Source organism: Trachemys scripta, chromosome 1 (genome assembly GCF_013100865.1).
Source record: "Trachemys scripta elegans isolate TJP31775 chromosome 1, CAS_Tse_1.0, whole genome shotgun sequence".
NCBI classification, from domain to species: Eukaryota; Metazoa; Chordata; order Testudines; family Emydidae; genus Trachemys; species Trachemys scripta.
Window position 1 is genome coordinate 106,063,751 of NC_048298.1, and position 18,315 is coordinate 106,082,065.

Below are 18,315 nucleotides of genomic sequence, written 5' to 3' on the forward strand. Positions count from 1 at the left end.
ACCTTATTCCCCTCATAGCGTCTGGCTGCATACTCATGAAATTCACACTAGCTAGAATGTGGGCTCATAGACTCATAGACTTTAAGGTCAGAAGGGACCATTATGATCATCTGGTCTGACCCCCTGCATGCTGCAGGCCGCAAAACCCTTCCCTAGACTCTATCGTTGAAGTCCCCAAACCTGTGTTTTAGTGACTTCAATTGGCTGAGACCCTCCTGCTAGTGATCCCTGCCCCATGCTGCGGAGGAAGGCGAAAAACCTCCAGAGGCTCAGCCAATCTGCCCTGGAGGAAAATTCCTTCCCGACCCCAAATATGGCGATCAGTAATATCCCGAGCATATAGGCAAGGGTCTCTAGCCTGACCCTTGTTGGCCATTATGCTATTCATGTACCATTGCTTGGTTTTCCTCAGCTACTATGTTTTATCGTTAAACCATTCCCTCCATAAACTTATCCAACTTAATCTTAAAACCAGACAGGTCCGTCGCCCCCACCGTTTCCCTCGGAAGGCCGTTCCAATATTTCACCCCTCTGACGGTCAGAAACCTTCGTCTAATTTCAAGCCTAAACTTCCCCCCGGCCAGTTTGTATCCATTCATTCTCGTGTCCACATTGGTACTAAGCTGGAATAATTCCTCTCCCTCCCTTGTATTAACTCCTCTGATATATTTAAAGATAGCAATCATATCCCCCCTCAGCCTTCGCTTTGTCAGACTAAACAACCCAAGCTCCTCTAATCTCTTTTCGTATGACAGGTTTTCCATTCCTCTGATCATCTTAGTCGCCCTTCTCTGCACCCGTTCCAGTTTGAGTTCATCTTTTTTAAACATCGGAGACCAGAACTGCACACAGTACTCCAAATGAGGTCTCACCAGCACCTTATACAACGGAAGCAGGACCTCCCTATCCCTACTAGATATGCCTCGCCTAATACATCCCAAAACCGCATTGGCTTTTTTCACCGCCACGTCACATTGTCGACTCATAGTCATCCTGCGATCCACAAGGACCCCTAGGTCCTTCTCCTCTTCCGTTACTTCTAACCAATGCGTCCCCATCTTGTAACTAAAATTGTTATTATTCATCCCCAAGTGCATCACCTTACACTTTTTACTATTAAATTTCATCCTATTTCTGATACTCCAATTCACAATAGAGTGCCTTTCGTACACAGGATTTCGCCAGGTGCATTACAAAACAAAGAGTTATAGCCTGATTTTCCAGAAATGCTGAATACCTACCCACAGATCCCATTGAAATCTATGGGGAGCTGCAAATATTCCTTCAGGTCATTTGATATTGGTAATGTAGTTACAGGGGTGTGCAGACAGAATAGCAGCATGTATTCAACAATGACGTAGAGCAGCCTTAGGGTGTGTCTAGCTACAATACAGAGGCTGCAGCAGCGCAGCTACGGTGCTCTAGTTGTGCCACTATAATGCAGACGCTTCCTGCGTCGATGGAAGGGGTTTTTCAGTTGATGTAGGTAGTCTGACTCTCCTAGAGGCAGTAGCTAGGTCGATGCAAAAATTCTTCCATCAATCGAGCTGCATCTACAGTGGAGGTTAGGTCGACCTCACTACATCACACAGGGTGTGAATTGTTTCACAGCCCTGAGCAATGTAGCTACAGCGACCTAAATTTGAGGGATAGACCATGCCTTAGACCAGTGATACTCAGACTGCGACTCACAAGCCGCAAGTGGCTCTTTAATGTGTCTCCTGTGGCTCTTTGCAGCACGTGATATTAAAACAGTGTGTGATTTAATTATTAACCAGTCTAAGTTATTAACCAACCAGGATGCTTTTACTATGTTATTAACCAATTAAGTTATCAACTTGCACTAAGTTATTCATTTATTTGCTGTGAGAATTCTATCTATGTACAAAAACTAAATATTTCCCCTGTCCTGCTGTTGAAATATGAATTGTACTGTAGTAAATTAATTCACACTATTGTGGCTCTTTGGGGTAATATTGATCGCTAATTTGTCTCCTGAACCACTGAGGTCGGAGTATCACTGCCTTAGACCTTGGAACCCATTTTATTCAACAATCCACACCAGGCACTGCAGGGATTTCAATCTGAATACTTTCGGAGGGGCACGTTAAACACACACAAATGAAAGTTTCATGTGCCCCACCCCCATTTCTCTGGAGACCTCTGGCGGGGACACCCTGCAGCAAGGAGGCAGCAACTCCCCCGGCAGCTGCCCTCTCCATGCCTCTGCAGCCCAGGGAACGGAGGAAGCAGCAGGGTGGCTGGCTGCAGGGTCTCCCCCACCCTATAGCTGCAGCCTGCAGCTTCTCCTTCCCTACTGCTGGAGTCCCAGCGCTACTGCCTGCTTTGCAGGTGAGGTGAGTCAGAGGCTGGAGGCAGAGGCAACACTTGGGACTCCCAACGGCAGGGAAGGAGAAGCTGTAGCTGTCGGGGGAGGAGGAGCTCCGCTGGCAGCCAGCTGCCCTGTTGCTTCCTCCCTCCCCAGGGCTGCAGGAACACCTGGGGGCAGTGCCCCTGGTTCCTCCCCGCCCACCCCTTTGTGCATGCCCCTGACACCAGGAAACCATTCAGGACTGGAACTGAGTGAATAATTGATTTTTGGCAACATTTACCACAACTACCTCCTGTTGTGACTGTATGGGGAAGTGGAGGTAATTGCTGGTACCCCTGTGAGGTAACAGTTGAGAAACATTGACTCTGTGGGTGAAATCCTAGCCCCACTGAAGTCAATGGAATAACTCCCATTGCCTTTAATAGAGGACAAGAGTTCACCCTATGTGCACAGCTCCCTGAATACTGAGATGAAATGACATGGACTGTTGAAGTTCGGTGTGATGATAACAAGGCATTTCCATGAAATATCTGTATGCAGTAACAAAGCTGGTATTACCACTAATAACAAATCTTTGTTTGTTTAAGGAACAATTTAAAGAAGCCCAGGAGGTTTATCAGGCTGGGATAGAGAATTGTCCAGAGAGCTCTGATCTGCATAATAACTATGGTGTTTTCTTAGTTGATACTGGTAAGTGAGATGGAGCTGGCAGATTTATGTTGCTGGCTTATTTGCTGTGTTGAGTGGGTCTGGTTTATTTAGTAGGGTATTTTTTAAAGATTGTCAAGGGCTCCCAGAGCAGAGGATGGACACACTTACATTGTAGTTTGTAAAACTCCAAATAAATAAATACAGACTGTCCCTGCTCTCTTGAGACTGACCTCAGTGTTACGGTTTGAAGAGATTTGTAACAAATGCTAACACTGTACAGCAGTGCTTCTCAGTGTGTTTCCTGCCACATTTGTCTCACCATACCAGTGCCTGCAGCTATATTCTCGAGGATGAGCAATGCATTACACAGTGGCCTGACAACCATGTGATAATTTCCCCAAGAATTCATGACCACTCAAAGCCAAAGAGAGACAGACAGACACACCCATGTCACTTTCATGGCTGTTTGTGACTCTGCTCAGTGACAAAGTTGCTCTAGAAGAAGCTGAATGCCACTGCTGTAAAATAAACAAAGCTTTGAAACTACAGTCATTTGGCAAAACAAAAACTTAGGACTCTTGTGGGGAGAATGGATTTCTCAGCGGATTGGTAATGGGATACAGAGCCTTTCACTTCTACACTATTGGTTCAAATCCAGCTTCCATGGCCCCAGGCAGTTCCTGGCATCCACATAATAAAAATCACCACCCCAACTGGATCTTTTATTGACAGTTTTAGAAGCAAGGCCAAGTTTAGACAGACACAGAGACTAAACTACCCTCTCGCTACTAGAGGTGGTCCCTGCAGAACCCGGGTTGAGACATTGATGAAGTACTGCAGACTAAGCTGGCATAGCTGAGACCCACTCTGTGCTTCAGGCTATGCTGTTTTCACAACTCAAAGTTAAAGAGGGGCAGACTCAGTTAATACTTGGAAGGGAGTCCTTGGAAAGCCGGGATCTGGCAAGAAGTGGTGTTTGTGATTCTGGCATTCTTCTCTCTGAGTTAGTACGGACTCCTCACTCTTGTCTGATGTTAGTGGGCACTGTGCTGCTGCCAGTAGAAAACAAAAGTGCTGAGTATGTGGGGCCATGAAAGAAATCAGGGTGTTAGGTGCAGAAGTAGAGATTTTACCCTTGTGTCTTGGCAAAGTTCAAACTTCCCTTCCAGTCCTAAACTGTTGTATGAAGCTGCCAAAATGCCCTATTCCATTCTTGAGGTTCCATTTCAATTTAGCATAAATCCATTTCTCTTTGCACTTGTTCATACTGCAAGGGGAAAGGGTAACTTGTCCCTGTTCTGCGTGTACACAAACACACACACATGTGTAAAGCATTCTGTTGAGGATATGACCAAGTCTGAAGACAACTGCACAATAAAGTTATGAATGTTTGAAAAATGGCTACTGCACTTATGCAATGGAAAATTGTGTTAAGTCACAGGTTGTGTCCTCACTGAGAGTTAATTTGAGCAATCTACTCTCACGTTTACTCCTCTCCAAATACCCTACCTTGAGTGAGAGTAGCCAGGCTGCAAATAACATGTGAGCTGCATAGAGTGATTGGATTAGCAGCTGATGAGATGCGCTAATTTGACTTCTCCTTCTCGGGCCAGCCAATTCAAATTAGAAGCACCACTGGCCTTAAACCACAGGTTTTTGTGTGTGGGTAGGGCTCAAGTTAGGGACAACACTAAAGTTAAAACTCACATTATTTCTGCAGTGAAGACAAGCCCTCAGTGGGCACACCAATAATGAGATGCACTCCTCCCTCCTGTGTAAACCTATTAAATGTGCACCTAATATGTAGGCATTAATTGGCCTTAAAGACTTAAGTTCTCTCACTAGCTGTGGCTTAAGTACTTATGCCACTGTAAATATTAAGGCACTTTGAAGATGGTCATTTACTCATCAGTGGAGGCAGAGCTAGGCTATCACTGAATATTCTATCCTGAAGGGCTATGTCCTCTTCTGGCTTTGAGGTATTTTAAGTGCTTATGATTCTCACTATGGATTTCTCTCTTGCTTTCCTTTAAAAATTCAGGGAAATAGAACAGAAAAAAATGTTAATGTAAGTTTTATGTGGTACAGATAGGTATTCCCTACCTTTTTGTGACTAAGTTTAGGTTCTAGCCCTGTTGCACATGTGTGCTATTTTTGATTTCTGTTTTTTTTCTGGCTAAAAATGCAGTTTAATTAAGTGCTGTTCATTGTGAAATGGTTTGTCATAAAACATGTGAAAGGACAGAGCTTCAGCAGCTGCAAATAGACATAGTTCCCTCTATGGTGATTTACACTAGCTGAGAATCTGGCCCAAGATATGCAACATAGCTGAGTTAACATCTACTGAAGTTTTCATATTTGCATTGCTGGGATGTTGGTGATTTCAACTATGCCTATGTTTATTTTGTAGTTAATATGCAGTGTGTATGTGGATAAAGTATGGTGAGATCCTTCAGTATGAAAGGCTAGACATAAAATTATTATAAATACAAATTCGCTCCCCAGGACTAGCAATCTGGCACCTTTCTTCAGCACAAAATGAACTTCAGCATTTTTTTTAAACATAAGGCACAGAAGAATGATTATAGTTTTTCAAGTAACTTGCACAATATTTTGTATTTGTGTTTGATCTAGTGGATTTCAGAATCGCATTTGTTATTTCGTGTGTAGATAGGTAAAATATAGTGACACAGTGCCACCCAATGGTTCCTCTGAAACATAGACATCTTGATGATATTCTACAAAACAAGCATTTTCTACCAATACATTCTAAACCCTGGAAATAACTGCAGCAGCGTGAGGATTAGTGATCTGTTGGAGTCTGCCTCAGGTGCCTTTTGAGTCCTGAGTGCAAAGGCTGTGCGTGCCCTCAGCCACCCAAAAGGGAATCAGTAGCCTATCGTTGTTGCAAACTGTGGGGTAGGTTGTTGTTATTTGTGTATGGCTGCTGGATTTGAATCTTTTTTACCAAATATTAAAAATGTGTGTTTGTCCCATGTAGCCTTCACAACAGTAATTCTGAGTGGAAAGAAGCGATAACACTTTAGGGGAAGGATTGAAATACCCTTTCTCTAAGTTTTGACTATATTTATTGTCAAATTAGTTTTTAGTTACTATTTTTCTTTTTCCAGATTACCTGGATTTGAGAGACGACTTCTCTCTGTTCCCATCCTATGAGCCTAACTGTCCTTTCAACTGCTGCTTGTAACCCAGTAGCCACTTGCTGCTCCCACTTTCTATCAGAAAAAAATTATTTCCCTCAGTAGCCAAATTCATTTTAAAACTGGAGCTGTTTGTCCTGTCTACATTTGTTTGCAGCCTCTGTCTTTTACAGCTGGCTAAATTTGTGCCTAAAGTTAACTCCTAAATCTCATTTTTCCCTTACTCTTTTATTTGAATGGCAATTTCCCTTTGTGCATAATTTCAAGAAGAGATGAGACAGGATTTCTCTCTCATGATGGTTCCCACCTTCCAAGTACACTGAAGACTGATGAAAGGAGTATTTTGCAACTGATGATGATGATGATTCTAAAGAATCAGAAGCCTGATTTAGTGCTGAAACTTTTGAGACTTCCATAAGGCATCAGCCTAACAGCCTTTTGCTTTGCAGGGGCTCCTGAGAGAGCAGTGTCCCACTACCAGCAGGCCATCTGGCTCAGCCCAAACCATTACGTGGCCATGGTGAACCTGGGCAGGCTCTACCGCTCTCTGGGGCAGAACAAAGAGGCTGAAGCTTGGTACAAACGGTAGGTAATAGAAATAGGATGAAACTTAATAGTGCAAAGTGGTCATGCACTTAGGGACTAACAACAAGAATTTTCCCTTTAAGCTGGGGATGTATCAGTTGGAAGCAACAGAGGAGGAAAAAGACCTAGGTGTACTGCGCGATCACAGGATGACTATGCGCTGCCAATGTGCTGCGGCCATGAAAAAGACTAATGCAGTCCTAGGATGCATCAGGCGAGGTATTTCCAGTAGAGACAGGGAAGTGTTATTGACATAATACAAGGCACTGGTGAGACCTCCTCTGGAATACGGGGTGCAATTCTGGTCTCCCATGTTTATGAAAGATGAGTTCAAACTGGAGCAGGTGCAGAGAAAGGCTACTAGGATGATTTGAGGGATGGAAAACCTACCTTATGAGAGGAGACTTAAGGAGCTTAGCTTGTTTAGCCTAACCAACCAAAGGCTGAGGGGAGATATGACTGCTCTCTCTAAATAAACATCAAAGGGAAAACACTAGGAAGGGAGAGAGTTCTTTAAATTAAGAGCCATTGTTGGCCCACGTACAAATGGATATAAATTGGCTATCAATAAGTTTAGGCTTTAAATTAGATGAAGGTTTTTAACCATCAGGTGAGTGAAATTCTAGAGCAACTTTCCAAGAGGAGCAGTGGGGACAAAAAACCTAACTTGTTTTAAGACTGAGCTTGATAAGTTTATGGAGGGGATGGTATGATGGGGTTGCCTACAATGGCATATGGCTCATCCATGACATCTATTAGCAAATGTCTCCAATGGCGGGAGATGGAACACTAGAGGGGGAGGGCTGAGTTACTACAGAGAATTCGTTCCTTGGTGTCTGGTGGTGGGTCTCTCCCACATGCTTAGGTTCTAACGGATCACCATATTTGGGGTCAGGAAGGAATTTTCCCCAGGTCAGATTGGCAGAGACCCTGGGGGGGGTTCACCTTCGTCTGCAGCGTGGGGCATGGGTCACTTTCTGGTTTGAACTAGAATAAATAGTGGATGCTCTGCATCTTGAAGTCTTTAAATCAAGATTTGAGGTCGTCAGTAACTCAGCCAAAGTTTAGGTACCTAGTACAGGAGTGGGTGAGTGAGGTTCTGTGGCCTGTCATGTGCAGGAGGTCAGACTAGTTGAATACGATGGCCCCTTCTGGCCTTAAAGTCTATGGGTACATCTACACTGTGATAAAAGACCTGCTGCATGGCCGCAGCTGGCCCGAGTCAAGTGACTTGGGTTGCAGAGCTATACAATTGCAGTGTAGAGGTTTGAGCTCAGGCTGGAGCCCAGGCTCTGAGACTCTGTGAATGGGGAGGGTCTCAGATCCTGGGCTCCCGGCAAAGCCCTAACATCTACACTGCTATTTTTGGTCCCGCAGCCTCAACCCCGCATGTCCGAGCCAGCTGACCCCAGGCTCTAACACTTGGTGCTACGGGTATTTTATCGCAGTGTAGATGTACCCTTTGAGTCCGTGATTCAGGACGGGAGGCTAACTCCTCACTCATCTCCACCCACATCCAGTCTTTGTTACAAGACCTTACGAAGATTTGTTAGCCTTTTACTCTTCCAGTGCAATGTTGGGTTCTTCTGTCACTTAGCTGGAGGGAGTGAATATGTTCACCATTGTTGCTGTGTCTTGCTGGTATTTGAGAGTGCGCACCGCCCTATAATTCAGTTGACGATCAGCCAGCCTGGACTGTTCAGCAAGTGCCTTGCTATGCTCCTCTTGAGCCCAGCCCCAGGACATCCTCTGCTACCTTCAGCTGCAGGGGTGTTCTGTTTATGAGCTCAGTGGTTTCTGGTCATTGTCAGTAATCCGTTAATGCCGTTCACATGACACTAAAAGCATTCCAGGGAGGGACGGTCACATCTGTATTAGAGTATGTCACTGCCAGGCAATCCTACACCTCCAGGAATCCAGGCCCTCTTCAGGGAATCTCCTGTTCTGCAATACAGCACTGCGCTGTGTGCTGAACAAACAGCTTCTTGGAGATTTTCCTCCCAGTGCGTCAGAGGGGATGGACTTTCTTTTGCCTCCTTGTTGGAACGCCTCCCTTTTCTTACCTGCATTGCCACCCTCATCCCACAGTCAGTGGTGCAGGAACAATTTTTATAGTGAGGGTGCTGAAGGCGGAAACCATGTTTTGGGGTTGATAACACTACTTCAAGCCAGGGGCTCTGGCAGCACCCTTAGTTCTAGCACCACAGCTGCAGATTTCCATTCCCTTCAGACCCTGTCCCTTCTGCTCATTAACAGGCCAGCGGGATTGCTGTTGGGGGCACTCCCTGCTCCCATCAGGGACTATGAATGCAGCCTCTACCGTCTTCCCTTCAGGGCTGGCTTGGAGCAAAAGGTCAGAATGGGACCAACCCTCAGGCTCTGGTCTGGCAGTGCAGAGCACTAACCTTTCCAAGGCAAATCCCACAGCCAATCCCACTCTTGTCTTACGCTCTGATCCCAGCATCACCTGAAGACGTTTCCTTCTTCCCAACATGTAGAGCGTTGAAAGTATCGCGGAAGGCAGAAATTCTGTCCCCACTGGGAGCTCTCTACTACAACACGGGGCGGTATGAAGAAGCTTTACAGGTTTACAGGGAAGCCGCAGCACTGCAGCCTTCAAACAAGGAGATTCGACTGGCCCTGGTGAGTGTATGACGAGAACGTTGGTGGCAGGGGTATGTTAGTATTTAGAAATATTATCCAAGGCGTGGAGGTTTGAGGGGGTTCAGCCTCAGCCTGGCTCTCTTTCCACGTGGATGATAATTACTGTGAGCTTTCCCTAGAACAGGCAACTGAGCATGTCTTGGTTTTAATTTTGTCCTGAGGCAGGAAGGGGTCTTCCTCATCTGTGTCAAAGCCCAGAAAATTGGCCTCCAACTCTTTTTTCTTCTCAAACTGTTAGGCCCCACATTCTAGCTGAGGAGGACCAGAAGTGACTTGCTCCAGAGCCAGCCAGTCATTCCTTCTGTCCTCCAGGTGCTGCTGAACCATTGCCTGTTAGCACTCCCACCTCTTGTCTTGCCAGAAAGCATGATGCCAGGACTAGATGCTGGGTCCCGGGCTTAGTAGTGCATGCTAGCAGGGCCACTGTATTGACTCTGATCTTACCAGCCAAGCAGGCTAGCCTAAGTTTTCACAGCTCTTTTGACATCAGTGTGTGACGAGAGAGGAGTGTCATAAAAAGGGATGAAAACTCTGTTTACCATTGATCTCTAGGCACAGGTTTTAGCAATGATGGGACAAACAAAGGAAGCTGAAAAAATGACTAACCATATTGTGACAGAAGAGGCCGAGTGCCTAGAATGCTACCGTCTTTTATCAGCAATCTACAGCAAGCAGGAGCGTTACAGCAAGGTACCATGAACTCCGTGTGCTGCTGTCCTACACACACACAATCAAAGGTCTTGGGATGAATTTTAATCTCTGTACAGCCAAAGGCTAGATCCTGTCCTGAGACGTGTGTAGCAAGGGGCGTGTAGCCACATCATGACTGATACAGTTTGTGCATGCACAATAGCTGGATTGCTTTATATGATGCTTCCGTTCAGCTAGGTCAGTGTTTCTTAAACTTTTTGATCCCAGGGATTGGCGTGCTGCCTTTCTAAACTGTGTCAGGAAAATCTCATGGACCAGCGCCAATCCACAGACGGGTTGTTGAGAAACACTGGTCTAGGAAATAGGATTGAAGGCCAAAGGCTTGATTTTTTTTTTTTCCTAGAGGTGTTGAGTACTCAGTTCCTATTGACTCCAGCTGCTGGGATCTGGTCAGCATCTCAGAAAATCCGGCTGTGAGGTGCTAGAATTTAGGTTTCTGAATGTGGTAAAGGTCCACGAGCAAACAGAAATTTGGGGAGCAGGGTGGTGATGCTGTGTATTGCTCAGTGGCTCATGTGCTCCAATATCATAGTGATGGGCACAGCATAAGAACCTGGATAGAATAGAATATTGTCCCCTCTCTCTCTCTTTCTGCAGGCCCTTGAAGCTATAGATAAAGCTCTGCAGCTAAAACCAAAGGATCCAAAAGTCATATCGGAGCTCTTTTTTACTAAAGGAAATCAGCTAAGAGAACAGAACCTTCTTGACAAGGCTTTTGAGGTATAACAAGTAACCGCTCTAAAGCACATGGCTATGTTTATAGTTCAAGAACTGAGCTCACTAGCTGTAATTAATAATCTGCAGAGAGCATACATGGTGCTTGTTCACTTATAGTGCTCATCTTGTCACCATATAGGACAGCTGGGATTATGGAAGGGTAGTATCAATTCCATAGTTAAAGTTATAACAGTGTTCTCTCCCCCTCCTTTCCTTTTTGAAATACTCCTACACAAAAAATCTCCCTCCAATTTGGTAGATTTACTTATGGAACCAGGGATAGCTCTCTAGCTATTCGAGATCATAAGTTTAAGTCCTGAATCATAAGGTTTAACACCCTGTCCAAATATTCTGTTATAATTAATTAGAACTCTGAGTATACTTGTTATCCATATAAATGTCCAGACGCTCTTTGAATCCTCCTCAGTTATGATGTCCCAAAAATAGAGGTGATCCTCAGAGTCCAAAAATTCTTTTAATGATTTTTCCCCATCTTTGTAGAAGCAAAATAAAGGGGCAGGGGGGAAGCTACCTACGGTCCTTGTTAAATCTGCACACAGGTATCCATGTTGTAAGAAAGACTGCAGCCATTCAGATGTTAAAACCTTGCCAATGTTCTCTCCCTCCCTGCACATACATGCTGATGTGGAGTTATGGGGATGCTTTTCTTATAAGGTAAATACTGTGTGCAGAAGGGAGCTGTGAAGCGCAGAGCATCCCTGCAGGTCAGGATCAGCAGAAGAGAATGCACTGTCCTGGAAGTTGCCTTGATTCCCTGCGGGACTCTGCAGACAAAGCAAATTCCCCCAAATAGGCCCAAATAGGGGAAATGGTCACTTCATTTGTCTCCACTTAAGACTCTGAAACAACGCACATTTTGTATGTAAGAAAAATCAAGAAAGAAGACAACAAGGGAGTGGTGTGGGGAGTCATTTCCTCCCTAATGTGGCTTTTAGTCAGGGACACAAGCATCTTAACCTGAAGACGTTTCATATTTATTTAGAGCTATAAAGTGGCTGTGGAGCTGAATCCAGATCAAGCTCAGGCATGGATGAACATGGGAGGGATTGAGCATATCAAGGTAGGAAAATCTCTTGCTTTTCTGCAGGCTGTCAAGTAAAGGGACTATTTCTGTTCTTCGAATACATTGCTGAACTTGCCCTCAGGCAGCTAAGAAGTGCATGTTCAGTGTGTCTTTTTTTGTCGCCCGCTGTTGGATCCAAAAAAGGTGCGAGTCTGTTACAGCCCCAGCTAGAGATCCTGGCTCTAACTCAAGTTGTAGAGATTTGTGCCTTTAACTCTGGAAATCTCTAGTTCAGTCCCTAGTGTGTTGGTCAAAATGGCTGTCATCACACAAGTATCCAGTGGATCTAGACACGACATGCGGGGTGGAGGCACCTGGACTGAGCAATACATCAGAGGGAAAAGCAGCAGCAATATGGAACCCTGAAGAGCTGTCTCCCTTCAGAGAAAGGTTGATAGTTCAAGAAGTGGTCAGGAAAACGTTGGCGGTGGAAAGGCTGGGAGCATAGTCTGCCTTTTGAAAGGGGTGCACCTTCATTAGCGAAGCTGTGCTTAGCCCATAATCTACAATGTGTGTTTTTAAACTGGTGGATAAGTATTCCCAGTCTACGCAGTCGAGAATCAGTCCTTTAAATTCCGCCTTACCTAATCCACTTGATGATAGTGTCTAATGCATAATACTGACACCAGTTGATGGAAATATGGTGACAAGACATGTGATTTCATACTTGATGATTACTGTAGCATAATTATTCTGAATGTTCTAAAGATATTAGTTTAACTCATATTATACATATCTTCTACTTGGACATTATAGCCTTGTTTAAATCTGCTTCTTGCCATGTCCCTGTTGATCTAATTTAGGCACAGAGTGAGTTCTTCTGAAATACCAGTTGACCAATTTAATAATGAGTGGAGTGTTGCTGTTTCAAAACATGTCAAACACACTTTATAAATTGCTTTCTCCATCCATTATGGAGCTTGCCGGTCTCAGGCAATGATGTTTCAATGTCAGAGAATATGAATGACTCTTTTTCCCCTTTTTATAGGGAGACTACATCAATGCACGTAGCTATTACAAGAAAGCTTTACAGCTGGTTCCAAACAGCAAGCTGCTGAAGGAGAATCTGGCTAAACTGGATCGCTTAGAGAAACGATTGCAGGAAGTCCAGGAGAAAGATCAGACGTAGCTAGTGGAAGGAGCTTCGTGCCCCTTGCAGAAGAAAGAGAAGTGGAAGCCCATTGGCAGAAGTGACACAGAAGGAGCTGGGACGTGACTCAGAATTAAGGAGGGCAAATTTGGGGCGCACATTTGTGCATCACCAAAGTTGCTGGAGACCCTTCATTTCTATAGGGTATGCTGAAGAATGAGTGAAAACCCTGTTTTAATCAAGATTTATGTTTGGGTTGGATGCATATCACTGCCATTAGTGCTGTAAGTGGGAGATGCACCTTTGATGTCCTGGTCTCTCACTTCCCAAGCTGGGTGGGCTGTAGAGGCAAAGTTCTCATCCACTGGCAAGGGATGGAGCAGTGCCTCTTGTTAGTCAACATTCACCCACTTAAGGAGTACTATTAATGGTCTCTAAAGCATGCCCCATAAAGTCCTCCTCAGCCAGGATGATAGTGACAATGATCAGCAGAGAGAGTCAAAAGCCGTTACAGGGTTAAAGCTGGGAGAACTGGTGGCCATTTTTAGATCTCCAACAATGACTTGAAAATGACCCCAAGGAAATGGAGAATTATGTCTGGACATGGCTGTCTCTGAAAGTGATGATTCTCTGACTAGGGATGCTAGTCCTTTGAGAAAAAACCTCAGTTGAATGTTTTACTCAGAAGATAATCATTTTTGTAACTATTCAAATTCATGATATCACAGAATTGTCAGAAATCACATGACTTTTTTCGCCCAATCAGAATTATAATTTCTATGAAAAAATTGGAACTGTCCAGTGGAAATGTGGAATTCTTTAATGGGTCCGTCTCCCTCTCCCCCCGCCCCCCCAAAAAATCTATATTTTTAAATATTGAGTGGAAAGGCAAGTTTGCTTCAGAATATGGACATTTATTTTTGAGTGTTATTTATTTTTAACTTATAATAAAATGTTTAATATATTTTACTCTGTTTATAAGAGTTGGACAACATCCCTCACAGCTAGCAATGTGGCCTGTGATTGTTGCTTTTATTGTATAAAGTTAGAAAATACGGCACCACAAGGTTGTGTTTGAATAATTCTCCCTGCTGATATTTCTAAAGCAATTGGATGTTGGACCAAATTTTCATTACAGCAGTGCCGCGCCCATTGATATGTAGGGTTGCACCAGTTCAGCTGAGATGAGCATTTGATCTGTTGTCAATAGTAGAGGTAGCTGAGAAGGTTGGATGGGGCAGTGTAGTGATATCCTGCCCTTTCACTCTGGACAGCAGCTCATCTCTCAAGTTTATTGTTTTCATCTTAGCCCCCATCATGAGACCATCATACAGTTTGATTGCCATGTCTTTGCTGAAGAGAAGCCCAGGTCATGGAATTAATAGCGGGTGGGTCAGGTTGGGACTGAAGTGCATTGATACAGCTCTGTCAGGGAAATCTTGCATGGCAATGGCCCATGGCTTTAACCAGTGTTAATAGGGTGTCACTATCGTGAACTCTAAATGCACACAGGAGTAAATTAAAGAAGTCTCCATAGTTAAGCATAATCATGTGATGATGTTGTGGGTCTGTCTGATTTATTTAAGGGGGTTGATTTCTAATTGCCACTTTTTGTAGGTAAAATCACAGACAAAAAATAAGAGTCTAGAAATCAACAGGGTACCACCCAAGCACGGTGGGTGGGTGGGTTCTATTCAGTACCCAGGTGATGCTGAAGAGTATTAATTTGGTTTCTGCACGTAGCCAGGTGATTCTTTTTTGAGTTCTTGCTCATGTACATTCCACGTTAGATTTTTCCCTCAGTGGTATCTGTCGGGCCAGCTCTAGTCCCCTCTAGTGTCACACCCTCTCAGTTCCTTCTTACCACCCATGATGGTTGCTGGAACAACTCCTCTTGTTCGGCAAGGCATTTTTCAATGGTTTCTTCTCTGTATCCTTGTTTATTAGTCTTAGTATAGTTGTAGTATAAATAATACTAATGTAGATAGTTAGAACCGCTCCTTTATCGTTGAGGGGCTCCCTTCGCCCCGAGCATGCTCCTGTCCTTGGGCTTCAAACCTTGTGCATCCTGTGACAAGCCTATGCCTGTGAGAAACCCACACTTCAGTTGTCTGAAGTGTCTGGGAGAGGCTCAAATAAGAGATTTGTCAGAACTTTAAGCCTTGTATGAAGAAAGGCTAGACTGAGGACTATCTTAATGGAAGCCACTCTAAGACCGGCTTCGGAGCCAAGCTGCTCAGATTTGGCACTAACCACTTTGGCCTTGGTGCTGCGTGTATCCCGGCAACATTCTCCATCTCCAGTGCCAAGAAAGAAACATAAAAAGCAGTGCTCCAAGAGAGGGTGTTTGCCAGTGCCAAAGAAAGGCAAGCAAGGGAAAGGCAGTGGAGTGCTACCCAGGTCGGGCCACTCCTCCACTCCTGGTTCCATGGCAGAACCATCAACTCCATGCAGAAGGTTGAGTCTAGTACGGGACTCCCCACCAACACCAAGAAGTCATTGTGGCACCAGCAGAATCACAGTACCTTCAACCCAGGAGGCCTTTGCAGTGGCCAGGGACTTATCATTCCCAGTACCGCTGACTCTGATGGGACAACCACTGGAGGCTGGGACAATGGCCTCTGCAGTGGCCATGAGGCGACGCTCTTGGCTGCAGTCCTCGAGGCTACCTCAGGAGGTCCAGCAGTCGATTCAGGACCTCCCTTTCGAAGGCTCCTTGTTTTTTTCGGAGCAAATGGACAGAAAGCTCCATGGCCTGAACAACTCAAGGGCTACCCTCAGGTCCCAGGGCCTCTATGCTCCGTCTACTTCAAGGAAGCACTTCAGGCCTCAACAGCCAGCCCACTTTTTGGTTCCACCACCAAGACACAGGACTTGTTCAAATGAAGGAACAGAGGTTACAAATGCCATCAACTGCTTTCATCCACTCAATACCAAGGTTGCATACGTACTCCAGTGGATCCAAGCAGGCCTTTTGAAGGTGTGCCCGAGGGTGCTATACCAGTTCCCGCTTCGGATCCTTCCTACCCTTTGTTTTTGGACTGACTTTCCATCTTCAGCCCAGCGTGGTCCCGCATCACATCAGACCAGTGGGTGTTAAATACATTGGTGTATGGTTATATTCTTCAGTTTTCATTCACCGTTCCTTCCCGCCCCCTATCCTGTCCCTCTTCAGGGACCCTTCTCACGAGCAACTCCTAGCCCAGGAGGTGCAGACCCTCCTACTGGTGAGGGCTGTGGAAGAGGTACCTCAAAAATTGAAAGGGAAAGAGTTTTATTCTCAATATTTCTTAATCCCAAAGGCCAAAGGGGCCTTCGTCCCATCCTGGACCTGCGTCGCCTCAACAATTATCTCAAGAAACTGAGGTTCCACATGGTCTGTCTGCCTCCATCATCCCCTTCTTGGATTCAGGGGACTGGTATGCTCCCCTCGACTTAAAAGATGCTTACTTTCACATTTCCTTCTTCCATGTCTTCAGAAGATTCCTGAAGTTTATAGTAAACCAAACTCATTACCAATTCACCATTCTCCATTTTGGCCTGTCCACAGCCCCCTGGGTTTTTATGATAAGTATGTTGGTGGGAGCAGCCTTCCTCAGAAGGCGAGACATTCAAGTCAGTATCTCGGGACTGGCTGATCAAAGGTCGCTCAGAGGCCCAAATAAAGAACTGCTGGTTTGAGATGCATAGTCTGAGCACTTGGCCTGTTGATAAACAAACAAAAGCCGACTCTCATTCCAGTATAGAGAATACAGTTGATATGGGGCAGTGCTCAACTCAACCCAGACCAGAGCCTTCCTTCCAGAGGCTCAATTCCAGAGAGTGTTGGAATTGATATCCAAGGTCAGGGCCCACCCAATCACAACAAACTGGATTTGTCTCAAGCTCCTGGGACACATGGCCATGTTCACTTATGTGGTCTGGCAGGGGTGCCGACTCCATGGGTGCTCCAGGGGTGGAATACCCATGGGAAAAAAATTAGTGGGTGCTTAGCACCCACCAGCAATAGTGGTGCTGCAGCCCCCGCCATGGATCAGCAGTTCCTGAGCAGCCCGGTCTCCACCGATCAGCTGGTAGGCTGCTGCACTAATCAGCTCTTTGGCAGGCTCCCCTGCCTATCAGCTGTTCTGCGACTCCTGAGCTGGCTGCAGCAGAGGCTGACCCAGTCCTACTTCAGCCCTCAGTAGAGGGTGGGGCCCCTCCTCCAGCAGGCTCAGGGAGCTTCTCCAGCCAGGGTTAGGGGTGAATGAGGGTGGGGAGCGCAGGGCTCCCTCTGGTCTGCAGAAGCCCAGCCTGATCAGCAGCGGTGAGACCCTGCTCATCTGGGTTGCCCCGCCTCCTACGTAGATCTCCTGGGCAAATTCTAGCTCCCAACTGGCTCCACTAGATGAGTTCAGGCAAAGGGAGCCTGGCTGGGGGTGGGAGGGGCCCACTGCAGTGTCGGGGGAGGGGAGGGAAGTCCACCATGGGCACAGTTTGGGGGGTAGGCTGGCATGTGGCATCACTGCCACTGCCTTCCCCCATTTCTGCCAGTGCTGAGCTGCTCTGCTCTGCCTGGGTGGGGAATTGTCTGTCCCCAGGGGTGCCATTTGGGGGTGGGAGGGAAGGGAGGCTGCCCTGGCCCCCCAGGATAGTAAAAATCCGGGGGCAAATTTGTCTCTCTCATCCCTCCCTTGCACCCATGCATCTTTCAGTGCCAAATGAGTATTTTGGATAAAGTTAAATAGGCGTTGACAAAATCAGACAAAACAGAGTTTTTCGCTGTTTGATTTAAAATCCCTTCCCCTCTCCATTGCTCAGTTTTCTGTCGCTTGACCCTTGTTGATGTCATCATTTCACTAGTTCTCCTGTTATCGCAGGCTTTGTCTGGACTAGCATTTGTCCTCCTGTTTAACTGATTGCCAATTGCTCGTTATGTGACTGTAAATGCTAATCTAGACACAAACATTTGCAGAGTATCAGAACATGGGGGCTCAGCCTCAGGCAAACCACAGAACTGTGCGCTCCAGAACAAACATTTCTGAAGAGCCTCAGTTAACATAATTACCATTTATGATCAGTTAGCTCAAATTATAAGAGGACAACCAAGTCTAGTCTAGACAAAGCCAAAGCATGAGCCCCAGGCTAGACAGGACCTGGATTTTTAATATAAAAGGAGGCAACATAAATGTATCTTCCCTCCCCAAAACAAACAAACATATAAACAAACAAAAACACTGAGGCCCCCAAATCGTCATGCCTTCTTTACACATCAGAAGAAAATCAAACAAAGGCACAGTCTCAATTATTGCCCCTTTACAAATGACCCTTAAAAATGAAA

At 45.5% G+C, this 18,315-nt stretch overlaps 1 protein-coding gene across 2 annotated transcripts in view; it reads left to right on the forward strand.

Annotated features, from left to right (window-relative positions):
• TMTC1 (transmembrane O-mannosyltransferase targeting cadherins 1) overlaps positions 1–13,845 on the forward strand; it is a 211,812-nt gene extending 197,967 nt beyond the window's left edge. For both annotated transcript variants that reach the window (XM_034780420.1, XM_034780430.1), the window contains 7 exons: positions 2,920–3,022; positions 6,594–6,729; positions 9,228–9,372; positions 9,946–10,083; positions 10,702–10,824; positions 11,825–11,902; positions 12,894–13,845. In XM_034780420.1, coding sequence (XP_034636311.1) covers positions 2,920–3,022; positions 6,594–6,729; positions 9,228–9,372; positions 9,946–10,083; positions 10,702–10,824; positions 11,825–11,902; positions 12,894–13,034 — 864 coding nt within the window. In that variant the 3' untranslated portion in view covers positions 13,035–13,845. The remainder of the gene's footprint in view (positions 1–2,919; positions 3,023–6,593; positions 6,730–9,227; positions 9,373–9,945; positions 10,084–10,701; positions 10,825–11,824; positions 11,903–12,893) is intronic.
• The last annotated feature ends 4,470 nt before the right edge of the window (positions 13,846–18,315 follow it).